The sequence below is a fragment of the Nerophis ophidion genome, linkage group LG25 (genome assembly GCF_033978795.1).
Source record: "Nerophis ophidion isolate RoL-2023_Sa linkage group LG25, RoL_Noph_v1.0, whole genome shotgun sequence".
NCBI lineage: Eukaryota > Metazoa > Chordata > Actinopteri > Syngnathiformes > Syngnathidae > Nerophis > Nerophis ophidion.
The window spans coordinates 39,857,881-39,871,053 of record NC_084635.1 but is presented as its reverse complement, the minus strand read 5'-3'; the positions used below and the strand labels follow the sequence as shown (position 1 = coordinate 39,871,053).

Genomic DNA, 13,173 nt, shown 5'->3' with positions numbered 1-13,173 from the left:
ACAATACAAAACACATTTTTTTGTAAGTTAGTTATACTAACACAGACAAATGTATTAGCATATTAGCTAAGGCTAACAACTCTAGCTTCATTACGTTACGACAGCACGTAAAAATAAGCATGAAAACACTCCTACAGGGGCAGCACGGTGGGGTAGGGGTTAGTGCATCTGCCTCACAATACAAAGGTCCTGAGTAGTCCTGGGTTCAATACCGGGCTCGGGATCTTTCTGTGTGGAGTTTGCATGTTCTCCCCGTGAATGCGTGGGTTCCCTTCGGGTACTCCGGCTTCCTCCCAGCTCCAAAGACATGCACCTGAGGATAGGCCCCTCCCACCTCAAAAGACATGCACCTGAGGATAGGCCCCTCCCACCTCCAAAGACATGCACCTGAGGATAGGCCCCTCCCACCTCCAAAGACATGCACCTGGGGGTAGGCCCCTCCCGCATCCAAAGACATGCACCTGGGGATAGGCCCCTCCCACCTCCAAAGACATGAACCTGGGGATAGGTCCCCTCCCACCTCCAAAGACATGCACCTGGGGATAGGCCCCTCCCAGCTCCAAAGACATGCACCTGAGGATAGGCCCCTCCCACCTCCAAAGAGATGCACCTGGGGATAGGCCCCTCCCACCTCCAAAGACATGCACCTGGGGATAGGTTGATTGGCAACACTAAATTGGCCCTAGTGTGTGAATGTGAGTGTGAATGTTGTCTGTCTATCTGTGTTGGCCCTGTGATGAGGTCGCGACTTGTCCAGGGTGTACGCCACCTTCCGCCCGATTGTAGCTGAGATAGGCACCAGCGACCCCAAAGGTAATAAGCGGTAGGAAATGGATGGATGGACACTCCTACAGACATCGCACATGGGACTTTAGTCAGTAAGAATTGTTGTAGTTACATTGTAAAACTCACAAACGTTGCTTGGAGTGATGAAAGACGAATCCATACGAGTAGAAACGCTATGGACAACTAGAAGACGGAACGGCACTTCTACTTCCGGTTGAAAGCATTAAATGGAAGAACACTGCAGCACCTGCAGTGAGAAAACTCGTCCAAAAGATGGCGCCACAGTACCATGAATAACACACCTTTTCAGTGTATTTATTTATTTATTTTAAAATATTTGTATAACGGCCGCCAGCAAAGAAAAATCCATTGATTAGCTGCGCCGTTTTATAAGCCGCAGGGTGCAAAGTGTAGGAAAAAAGTGGGGAATTTACAGCAAATCCTAAGTCAAGCAGATGTTTAAGTATTTATTTTTACTTTTTTTCCAGAATGTACAGTATGATAATATAATATGTCATGAAATTAAAGTTGAAAAGATATGGAAGTGCGCGTAAAACATGTTTATTTTTCTGTCAAAACAAAGATGAATAGAAAATACCTTATTGACGCATATTCTTTCCAGACTGTTAAATATACATTCATCATGTTTAATTAGTTGAAATACTATAATTGTATTATTTGTCCTCTCTTGAAGGCATTAGTGTCCATGACTGAGCAGGCTGCAGAAAAGTGTGTGCCACATGAATTCCTCTGACAGACTTTTTACCAGCCGCTGTGGTTTGGAAGTCACATTGTTTGAAGCCTTGGAGGAAATGATGGAAGGACGGCTGCTGCGCGGTGAGTCAAGCGGCAGTCTGAGGACAAGTCATGTTTGTCTTTCACTTCCCATCATGCCCCAGGACAAGCCGCTGTTTGCTCCCCAGTCTGAGGCTTTGACTCGTCCTCCTCCTGCAACAAATGATTCCATTCATTCGTCACTCAGTCAAATGTTGATGTCGTGTAGATAACTTCCTCACCGGGGACGTCTCACAACAACCAACTGCTGCACACTGGCAGCTTTTATTTGGTAGCTGTGAGAAGCATGCAGGTAAAAGCATAGTTACATTTAACAACAAGATGGACAAACTTTAAAAGTCCACCTTTTCCCAGATTAGGTCGCGGGGGCAGCTGCCTAAGCAGAGAAGTGAAGTTAAATAATAAAAGTCAAGGTAAGTGTATTTATACAGCAGCACATTTCTAAAACAGACTACTTCCCCCAAAGGGCTGACAGATCAAAACAGAAAGGTCAAGGTAATAATATTAATCTAAATTACAATAAGCACAGAAATATTTATGCCGGTAAAACACAGTTAAAAAGCATACAAATTAGTGCAAAAACAAAAGGTAAAATATTAAAAATAATACAAATCCCAATGAATACAAAACTTTCTATTTTAAAATGCATACAAACGATACATGTGATGTACAAAATGGTCACTATGGTGGTACTTGGAGAGCCAAGTGTCTTCTGAGGTGGAACTTGGTGACAAAAGTGATACATGTGATCAGTATCAGCCCGTCTTAATCATGGATGATCGCAATCGGCAGCATAAAATATCCCTATTATTATTTTTTATTATTAATACATTACATGTCCAAACTTGGGCAGCACAGTGGAAGAGGGGTTAGTGCGTCTGCCTCACAATGCAAAGGTCCTGGGTTCGATCCTGCGCTTGGGATCTTTTTGTGTGGAGATTGCATGTTCTCCCCGTGATTGCGTGGGTTCCCTCCGGGTTCTCCCGCTTCCTCCAACCTCCAAAGACATGCACCTGGGGATAGGCCCCTCCCACCTCCAAAGAAATGCACCTGGGGATAGGCCCCTCCCACCTTTAAAGACATGCACCTGGGGATAGGCCCCTCCCACCTCTAAAGACATGCACCTAGGGATAGGCCCCTCCCACCTCCAAAGACATGCACCTGGGGATAGGCCCCTCCCACCTCTAAAGACATGCACCTGGGGATAGGCCCCTCCCACCTGGGGATAGTCCCCTCCCACCTCCGAAGACATGCACCTGGGGATAGACCTTTTATAACAATAACAATAATAATAAATAGATGATATTCAGGTGTAAAATATTACATGTTTGGATGTTGGACATTCTCACAATAACAATAATAATAATAAATAGATGTTTTGTGTGTGTTGAATATTATATGTGTGAATGTTGGACATTCTCACAATAATAATAATAAATAGATGATTTTTTTGGTGTAGAATAATAAATGTGTGAATGTTGGACATTCTCACAATAACAATAATAATAATACATCAATTATTTTTGGTGTTTAATATTACATGTGTTAATGTTGGACATTTATAACAATAATATTAATAAATAAATTATTTTTTGTGTGTAGAATATTACATGTGTGAATATTGGACATTCTCACAATAATAATAATATGATTTTTTTGGTGTATAGTATTAGATGTGTGCATGTTGCACATTCTCACAACAATAATAATGATATGACTTTTTGATGTTGAATATTACATGTGTGAATGTTGGACCTTCATAACAATGTTAATAATAATAATAATAATAATATTTTTTTGGGGTGTAGAATATTACATGTGTGAATGTTGGACATCCTCACAACAATAATAATAATAAATAGATGATATTCAGGTGTAGAATATTACATGTGTGAATGTTGGGCATTCTCACAATAATAATACAAACAGATGATTTGTTGGTGTAGAATATTACATGGATGAAAGTGGGACATTCTCACAATAATAATAAATAGATGATATTCAGGTCTAGGATATTACATGTGTGAATGTTGGACATTCTCAAAATAATAATGATAATAAATACATGATATTTATGTGTATAATATTACATGTGTGAAAATTGGACATTCTCACAATAATAATAATATACAAATAGATGATTTGTTGGTGTAGAATATTACATGTGTGAATGTTGGGCATTATTACAAAAATAATAATAATGAATAGATGATATTCAGGTGTGTAATATTACATGTGTGAATGTTGGACATTCTCACAATAATAATGGTAATAAATAGAGGGTATTCAGGTGTGTAATATTACATGTGTGAATGTTGGACATTCTCACAATAATAATAGTAATAAATAGAGGGTATTCAGGTGTATAATATTACATGTGTGAATGTTGGACATTGGCATAATATTAATATTAATAATAAATACATGATATTTATGTGTATAATATTACATGTGTGAATGTTGGACATTCTCATAATAATAATAATAAATAGATTATATTTATGTGTATAATATTACATGTGTGAATGTTGAACATTCTCATGATAATATTAAATAGATGATATTTAAATGAATGAATGAATGGTTTATTTTGAGCCATGCAAGCAAAACAAAAGAATGACATAAAATACAAAAGAAATATACATATACATTATTTTACACCTACATTGAAAACATTACATGTGACTAATCTTTTGTAGATGTCAAGATTGGCTGAAAAGGGAGTGGGAAGAAGTAAACTAATTAGGTCCCACCCCTATACATATACAATATATAATACAATAATATATATATAATTCAATTTAGTGGTTGCTGCGTAGATGCTATATATTATCTATATATAATAAATTTAAATTCACACACACTTACATATATACTGTACATATGTACACACACATATATACACAACACACACATATATATACAATTTATATATATATATATATATACATACATGTGTATAATATTACATGTGTGAATGTTGGACATTTCTAACAATCAAGACAAACTTAGTGTCAGATGTCAAAGTGTATTATTAGTTATTAGTATCAACATTTCAGCATTTCCTTTATTTCCTTTTTTATTCTTAAATTTTTGCTGTTACTTTTGTTTGACTTCTGACAAAATGCTGCAGGCCTACAAACTTGCAGCACAGACGACTTTTAAAAAAAAAAATTTTTTTTTACTTTCCCTCAACTTTTCTTTTGTTAAAAAGGCGGGTCATGCTCCAACAGAAGCCCCCCCCCCCTACCCTCCCGGTGCCGGCCCATGTGAGCCAGCCCATATAAGCGCTGCTCCTCAGCCTCCTCATCCTGCTGCCACACTTTTGGGCTGCAACACCCGCCAGGAAGAAGTAGATAGTCCCAGCCCTCCAGTCAGCTTTGTCTCCGAGGCCAAGATGTGTGTTGACACGCTCGGGAGGTTGCTGGTGCTACTGTCTGTGTGCTGCACCGTGCACTGCTTGCCCAAGAGCAAGAGGCAGAGTGGACAGTATCAGTTGTACCCTGACCTCTACCAACCTCAACCTCTTTCTCCAGGTGAGTGCATGTCTCACCTTGCTGATGTATTATTATTATTATTATATAGTCTGACTTGGAAGTAAATGTAAGTTTTGTCCTTACAAAGATATTAATGCTCCACTCTTACTGTACAATATGTTTATTGTAGTCTGTTTATAGAACATGTTTTATATTCCTTTCATCACCTTACTTGACTCAAGGCAAAGTAAAAAGTACATATCTGAGAGTGAGTATTCAGTTAAAAAATAGTCAAGTAGTGAGTAACTTCTATTTATTTTGTCGTTATTTTTTAATGGCAGTGCAACCTTAGTTTGTGTGTGTGTGTGTGTGTGTGTGTGTGTGTGTGTGTGTGTGTGTGTGTGTGTGTGTGTGTGTGTGACATTTACTCAGTTAAATCAGTAACGTTTTGTATTTGTACTTGTCAGAGTAGTTTTAATGCAACATACTTTTGTACATTTTTGTGAAGAACAAACACTACTTTGACTTCATTTATATCAGGGGTGTCCAAACTTTTTCCACTGAGGGCCGCACACTGATAAATCAAAGCACGCCGGGGCCATTTTGATATGTTTTTATTTAAAAAAGCAATTCAATATATGTGTAAAAAATATACACTTAGGCCTCCACTCAGGCTTGATCCCAAAGGATTTTGGTCAAAAAAATATTTAAAATGTGTCATTATGTTGTATTATTGTTATTCAAGGTTTAAATCTCTAGATCAAAATGAGGTCTATCTGTCAATATAACATTTTTAAAGATTTAAGTTGTAGCTGAGATAGGCGCCAGCACCCCCCGTGACCCCAAAAGGGAATAAGCGGTAGTAAATGGATGGATGGAAGTTGTATGCCCTTTTTGTCAGAGAAACCCCTGTTTTGTTATGGGGGGAAAAACACAAAATATGCAATAGTTTCCCCCAATAGAATTTTAAAGTGGAATATTTGAGATTATGGAATAATGGGAGCCTTAAAAATGTCAACAAAAATGTGTTATTATTTTTTTAGCAATGACACACACACAAAAAATCACACTAAAATTATTGGGGATCCAAAAGGGTCCTACTCATTAAAAATGAAAACATTTTTTTTTTTTGGGCGTTTACTTTAAACTCAATCGTCTTGAGATCAACTTCAGATCCGTTTGTCAATCATAACTTTTGTTGTTGTTTATGTTTTTTTCTTATGTTCTTATTAGGCCCTTTTTTAGAAAAAAAAACAACTTTGTTTTTTATATGACAAACACAAAATATGCAACATTTTACCCCAACAATATCTCAAAGTAGAATATTTAATATAACATTGATTTTGATTAATTATTATTTTTTTAAAGAAAATAACAGCCTGCATGGCAGCTTTGTCTTATTAGAGTAAACATTGCAACATTTTCTTGTTACATTTCACCTGTTTACTCTTTTATACCACTTTTTATTTTTTTTATTTTTTTAATCGTATTTTTAGAATGTGCTTACGGCCGTTAAAAAATCACCTGCGGGCCGCACTTTGGACACCCCTGGTTTATATGATCATTATATTTATTAATTACTATTAATTAGTGCTTCATTTGTCTCGTTAGAGAGACTTGTGTCACATGACTCTGTTTGGCCAATCCAACATGAGCTCTCGTGACCTTTGACTCCATTCCACCAATCAAATACAGCCTGGCGGTCACATGACCAAACTCCAACTCCACACTCTAATAAGTGACACAACTTCAATATTTACTCACAAAGTATGAAAAAGAACATTTGCATCATATGTCAGTAGAAATGTTCACAGCAATTCCACTTCCAACTAGAGAAAACATGTGGCGCTAACTTTTAGATGTTTTTATCTTTTAGCTAACATGCTAACATTAGCCTTGTTATAACATCACAAGTATGTGTAAAATATGTATCTTTTCTACTACATGTTGTTGATGTTTATGTTTTAGATAGCATATGCTAACATTAGCTGTGTTGTAATATCATAAGTGACTGTAAAATGTGCATCTTTTCTACTACATGTTGATATTTATGTTTTAGCTAACATTAGCCGTGTTATAACATCATAAGTGACTGTATAATGTGCATCTTTTGTACTAAATGTTGTTGATGTTTATGTTTTAGCAAGCATATGCTAACATTAGCTTTGTTATGACATCATAAGTGAGTGTAAAATGTGCATCTTTTCTACTAAATGTTGTTGATATTTATGTTTTAGCTAGCATACGCCAACATTAGCCCTGTTCAAACATCATAAGTGAGTGTAAAATGTGCATCCGTTGTACTACATGTTGTTGATATGTATGTTTTAGCTAGCATACGCTAACATTAGCTTTTTTATGATGTCATAAGTGAGTGTAAAATGTGCATCTTTTGCACTACATGTTGATGTTTATGTTTTAGCTAGCATACGCTAACATTAGCCCAGTTATAACATCACGAGTGTAAAACGTGCATCTTTTCTACTAAATGTTGTTATGTGTGTTTTAGCTAGCATATGCTAACATTAGCTTTTTTATGATGTCATAAGTGAGTGTAAAATGTGCATCTTTTGCACTACATGTTTATGTTTTAGCTAACATACGCTAACATTAGCCATGTTATAGCATCACTAGTGTAAAATGTGCATCATTTGTACTAAATGTTGAGGATATTTATGTTTTAGCCAGCATAGGCTAACATTAGTCATGTTATAATGTCATAAGTGACTGTAAAATGTGCATCTTTTGTACTAAATGTTGATATTTATGTTTTAGCTAGCATACGCTAACATTAGCTCTGTTATAACATAAGTGAGTGTAAAATGTGCATCTGTTGTACTACATGTTGTTGATATGTATGTTTTAACTGGCATATGCTAACATTAGCCCTGTTATAACGTCATAAGTGAGTGTAAGATGTGCATCTGTTGTACTACATGTTGTTGAAATGTATGTTTTAACTAGCATATGCTAACATTAGCTTTGTTATGATGTCATAAGTGAGTGTAAAATGTGCATCTTTTCTACTAAATGTTGTTGATATTTATGTTTTACCTAGCATATGCTAACAAGAGCCCTGTTATAACATCAAAAGTGAGTGTAAAATGTGCATCTTTTCTACTAAATGTTGTAGATGTTTATGTTTTTGCTAGCATATGCTAACAAGAGCCCTGTTATAACATCATAAGTGAGTGTAAAATGTGCATCTTTTATAGTACCGGTAAATGTTATGTATGTTTTAGCTAGCATATGCTAACATTAGCCTTGTTATAACGACATAAGTGAGTGTAAAATGTGCACCTCTTCTACTACATGTTGTTGATATTTATGTTTTAACTAGCATATGCTAACTTTAGCCCTATTATAACGTCATCAGTGACTGTAAAACGTGCATCTTTTGTACTAAATGTTGATATGTATGTTTTAGCTAGCATATACTAACAAGAGCCCTGTTTATAATATCATAAGTGAGTGTAAAATGTGCATCCTTTCTACTAAATGGTGTTGATATTTATGTTTTATCCAGCATATGCTAACATTAGCCATGTTATCATGTCATAAGTGACTGTAAAATGTGCATCTTTTGTACTAAATGTTGATATTTATGTTTTAACTACCATACGCTAACATTATCTCTGTTATAACATAAGTGAGTGTAAAATGTGCATCTGTTGTACTACATGTCGTTGATATGTATGTTTTAGCTAGCATATGCTAACATTAGCCTTGTTATGATCTCATAAGTGAGTGTAAAATGTGCATCTGTTGTACTAAATGTTGTTGATATTTATGTTTTAGCTAGCATATGCTAACAAGAGCCCTGTTATAACATCATAAGTGACTGTAAAATGTGCATTTTTTCTAGTACCGGTAAATGTTATGTGTGTTTTAGCCAGCATATGCTAACATTAGCCTTGTTATAACGACATAAGTGAGTGTAAAATGTGCACCTCTTCTACTACATATTGTTATTTATTTTTTAACTAGCATATGGTAACTTTAGCCCTATTATAACGTCATCAGTGATTGTAAAACATGCATCTTTTGTACTAAATGTTGATATTTATGTTTTAGCTAGCATACGCTAACATTAGCTTTGTTATAACATCACAAGTGAGTGTAAAATGTGCATCTGTTGTACTACATGTTGTTGATGTTTATGTTTTAGCTAGCATATGTTAACATTAGCCCTGTTATAACACAAGTTTAAAATGTGCATCTGTTGTACTACATGTTGTTGTTGTTTATGTTTTAGCTAGCATATGCTAACATTAGCTTTGTTATGACATCATTAGTGAGTGTAAAATGTGCATCTTTTCTACTAAATGTTGTAGATGTTTGTTTTAGCCAGCATACGCTAATATTAGCCTTGTTATCACATCATAAGTGAGTGTTTTTGATTGATTGATTGATTGAAACTTTTATTAGTAGATTGCACAGTACAGTACATATTCCGTACAATTGACCACTAAATGGTAACACCCCAATACGTTTTTCAACTTGTTTAAGTCGGGGTCCACGTTAATCAATTCATGGTAAAAAGTGTATTCATGGTGTAAAATGTGTATCTCTTCTACTCCCATGTTGTTGATGTTTGTGTTTTAGCCAGCTTATGCACATTTTATAGTCACTTATGAGGTTATGACAGGGCTAATGTTAGCATATGCCAGCTAAAATCGTTACTACCCAGCTCTGTAACCCGGGCATGACTTAGTTCTGCCAAGACGGCCCTCACTGACCATGACCTGCTCGATGCTCCGTAGCCGGCTGCGAGGAAAACGGCCGCTCGTTCCGAGAGAACGAGCAGTGGGAGAAGCCTTACCGGGGCAGCACCCTGCTGTGCACCTGCCAGGGAGCCGCGGGCATCAAGTGTAAAAGCAAGCCAGATGGTGAGTGAGACTGAGCAGCCATGACAACCGGCTGAGGTCTGTGAACGTGCATTGTTCCTTTCATCCTTTTCCAGTGGAGGAGTCTTGTTATGACAAGTACAATGACCGGACGTACCGCGTCGGGGAGACCTACGAGAGACCCAAGGACGGCATGATGTGGGACTGCACGTGTATCGGCTCTGGTCGGGGAAAGATCAGCTGCACCATAGCAAGTGAGTCCAGACGCGGACTGGCTGTGTGCTGATGTGAGACTAAACAGCCGCTGCTCTCTAGATCGCTGCCATGAAGGCGGGAGGTCCTACAAGATCGGGGACACGTGGCAGAGACCTCATGACACGGAGGACTACATGCTGGAGTGTGTGTGTCTGGGCAATGGCAAGGGAGAGTGGACCTGCAAGCCTGTAGGTGAGCACCAAGGACTTGATGCTTCCATTGGTAGACAAGTCAGGTATCAACATCTTCACAATGTCTTTTCTTCATTGGCTGTAGTAGAAACCAACACACCTATTATTGCTGTGATATCATCAAAACAAACTACTATGGGATGATATCACTTCATGGTATACATTAAATGACATGTGGTGTGCCCCAAGGCTCAGTGTTAGGTCCTGTTCTTTCTACCGTGTATGTCTCCTACTTGGACATGAACATGAGACATGGACTTCCACACTTTTTTGTCTCCTGATGACTCAACACCAAGGGATGCACTTTATAACTGAGTTTTAGATAGTACATCTTGGGTGGCAATAACATTCATCTATGTATATGTATATGTATATATATATATATATATATATATATATATATATATATATATATATAGATATATATATATGTGTATATATATGTATATATATACATATATATGTATATCGATATATATGTGTATATATACATATATATGTATATATGTATGTATATTTATCTATGTATATAGATATATATATATGTATGTGTGTGTATATATATATGTATATGTGTGTGTATATATATATATTTGTGTGTGTGTGTATATATATATGTATACATATATATGTATATATATATATATATTTGTATATATACATATATATGTATATGGATATATATATATGTATGTATGTATGTATATGTATATAGATATATATATACATACATGTGTATGTATATGTATAAACATATATATGTATATGTACAGTATATATATGTGTGTATGTATGTATATATATATATATATATATATATATGTACAGTATATGTGTATAATCACAGGCCATACAGAAACAGATGGTGTCTATTATTTGACCGCTTCAGTGTTTGCTACCTATCTTTGTTTATAAGTTTCTGTTGGCTCTCCTCTCCTTTTCATGCTGCAGCTGTTACATATACTGTACTATTGTACATGGTCATTGTTGGATATTGTATATATTATATAATAATATATCAGTATATACTATATACTGTATATGTAAATATAACATATATGTTATATTTTATATTGCTACTATGGTAAATTTTTAGTCTACTTTATACCTGCATTATCTTTTCCATCCTTACACTTTCCATCCTTTGTAACTGTGCTACTGTGTGGAGCAATACCCCTTGTGGATCAATAAAGTTTGTCTAAGTATTATATACATGTATATATGTATATATACATGTATGCACACACATATGTGTGTGTGTATATGTATGTGTATATATATACATTAATGTGTGCTTTTGAAAAGACCTCCCATACAAAAGAAGTCATCAAAGCTCCACTGTGTGTTCTGCCTAGCTGAGCGTTGCTACGACAACAACGCAGCATCATCATACGTGGTGGGAGAGACCTGGGAGAAACCATACCAAGGCTGGATGATGCTCGACTGCACTTGTCTCGGGGAGGGAAATGGCCGTATCACCTGCACCTCAAGGAGTGAGCCACGCACACACACATACACACACACACACACACACACATGCACACATGGTGCGGCATAGCTCGGTTGGTTAAGGGTTCCAGGTTCGATTCCCGCTTTCCCCATCCTCATCACTGCCGGTGTGTCCTTGGGCAAGACACTTGACCCACTTACTCCCAGTGCCACCTGCTTTAAATGGAACTTAGATATTGGCTTTCACTATGTAAAGCACTTTGAGTCACTAGAGAAATAGTCACTAATATAAATTCACTTCACACGCACACATTCTTGTGTTTCTTGCCTTTTGAGACCTGAGAAAAATTCCTAAATCTTTAGGACCGCCCTTTCTAGATAAAGAAGTGAATTTACGACATTAATAATATATAAATACTATGCGAATATAAACAAGGTATGTTTTAGTAAAACATTTTTTGTTGAATTTTTAGTTTGTGATTGTTTTTTGATCTTCATTATTTTCTTCAAGTTATTACTAGGGATGTCCGATAATATTGGACTGCCGATATTATCGGCCAATAAATGCTTTAAAATATAAAATCGGACATTATCGGTATCGGTTTCAAAAAGTAAAATTCATGACTTTTTAAAACGCCGTTGTGTACACGGACGTAGGGAGAAGTACAGAGCGCCAATAAACCTTAGACACTGACTTTGCGTGCCGGCCCAGTCACATAATATCTACGGCTTTTCGCACACCCAAGTGAATGCAAAGCATACTTGGTCAACACCCATACAGGTCACACTGAGGGTGGCCATATAAACAACTTTAACACTGTTACAAATATGCGCCACACTGTGAAGACACACCAAACAAGAATGACAAACACATTTTGGGAGAATATCCGCACTGTAACACAACAGAACAAATACCCAGAACCCATTGCAGCACTAACTCTTCCGAGACACTACACTATACACCCTTGCCACCCCCACCTCAACCCCACCCACCTCAACCTCCTCATGCTCTCTCAGGGAGAGCATGTCCCAAATTTCAAGCTTCTGTTTTGAGGCATGTTAAAAAAAATAATGCACTTTGTGACTTCAATAATAAATATGGCAGTGCCATGTTGGCATTTTTTTCCATAACTTCAGTTGATTTATTTTGGAAAACCTTGTTACATTGTTTAATGCATCCAGCGGGGCATCACAACAAAATTAGGCATGATTAAAGCTGCAAGCAGCGATGGACGGGACCGCTTTGGCTGCTGCCCCCGCGACCCAAGCCCAGATAAGCGGTAGAAGATGGATGGATGGATTATTACACAGAGAAAAAGTTGTATACACATGTGTTATACTTTAGTCTCATAGTAATAACAGTTGTAAAATGGC

At 36.7% G+C, this 13,173-nt stretch overlaps 1 protein-coding gene and 1 long non-coding RNA gene across 4 annotated transcripts in view; both read left to right on the top strand.

Annotated features, from left to right (window-relative positions):
* The window catches only part of LOC133543121 (uncharacterized), a 30,995-nt gene extending 29,020 nt beyond the window's left edge, over positions 1–1,975 (top strand). For both annotated transcript variants that reach the window (XR_009804314.1, XR_009804315.1), the window contains exons 5-7: positions 1,481–1,623; positions 1,790–1,873; positions 1,936–1,975. This is a non-coding gene — a long non-coding RNA (uncharacterized LOC133543121). The remainder of the gene's footprint in view (positions 1–1,480; positions 1,624–1,789; positions 1,874–1,935) is intronic.
* A 2,907-nt stretch (positions 1,976–4,882) lies between these two features.
* fn1b (fibronectin 1b) overlaps positions 4,883–13,173 on the top strand; it is a 111,114-nt gene continuing 102,823 nt past the window's right edge. For both annotated transcript variants that reach the window (XM_061887195.1, XM_061887194.1), the window contains exons 1-5: positions 4,883–5,117; positions 9,821–9,946; positions 10,021–10,158; positions 10,220–10,351; positions 11,706–11,843. In XM_061887195.1, coding sequence (XP_061743179.1) covers positions 4,979–5,117; positions 9,821–9,946; positions 10,021–10,158; positions 10,220–10,351; positions 11,706–11,843 — 673 coding nt within the window. In that variant the 5' untranslated portion in view covers positions 4,883–4,978. The remainder of the gene's footprint in view (positions 5,118–9,820; positions 9,947–10,020; positions 10,159–10,219; positions 10,352–11,705; positions 11,844–13,173) is intronic.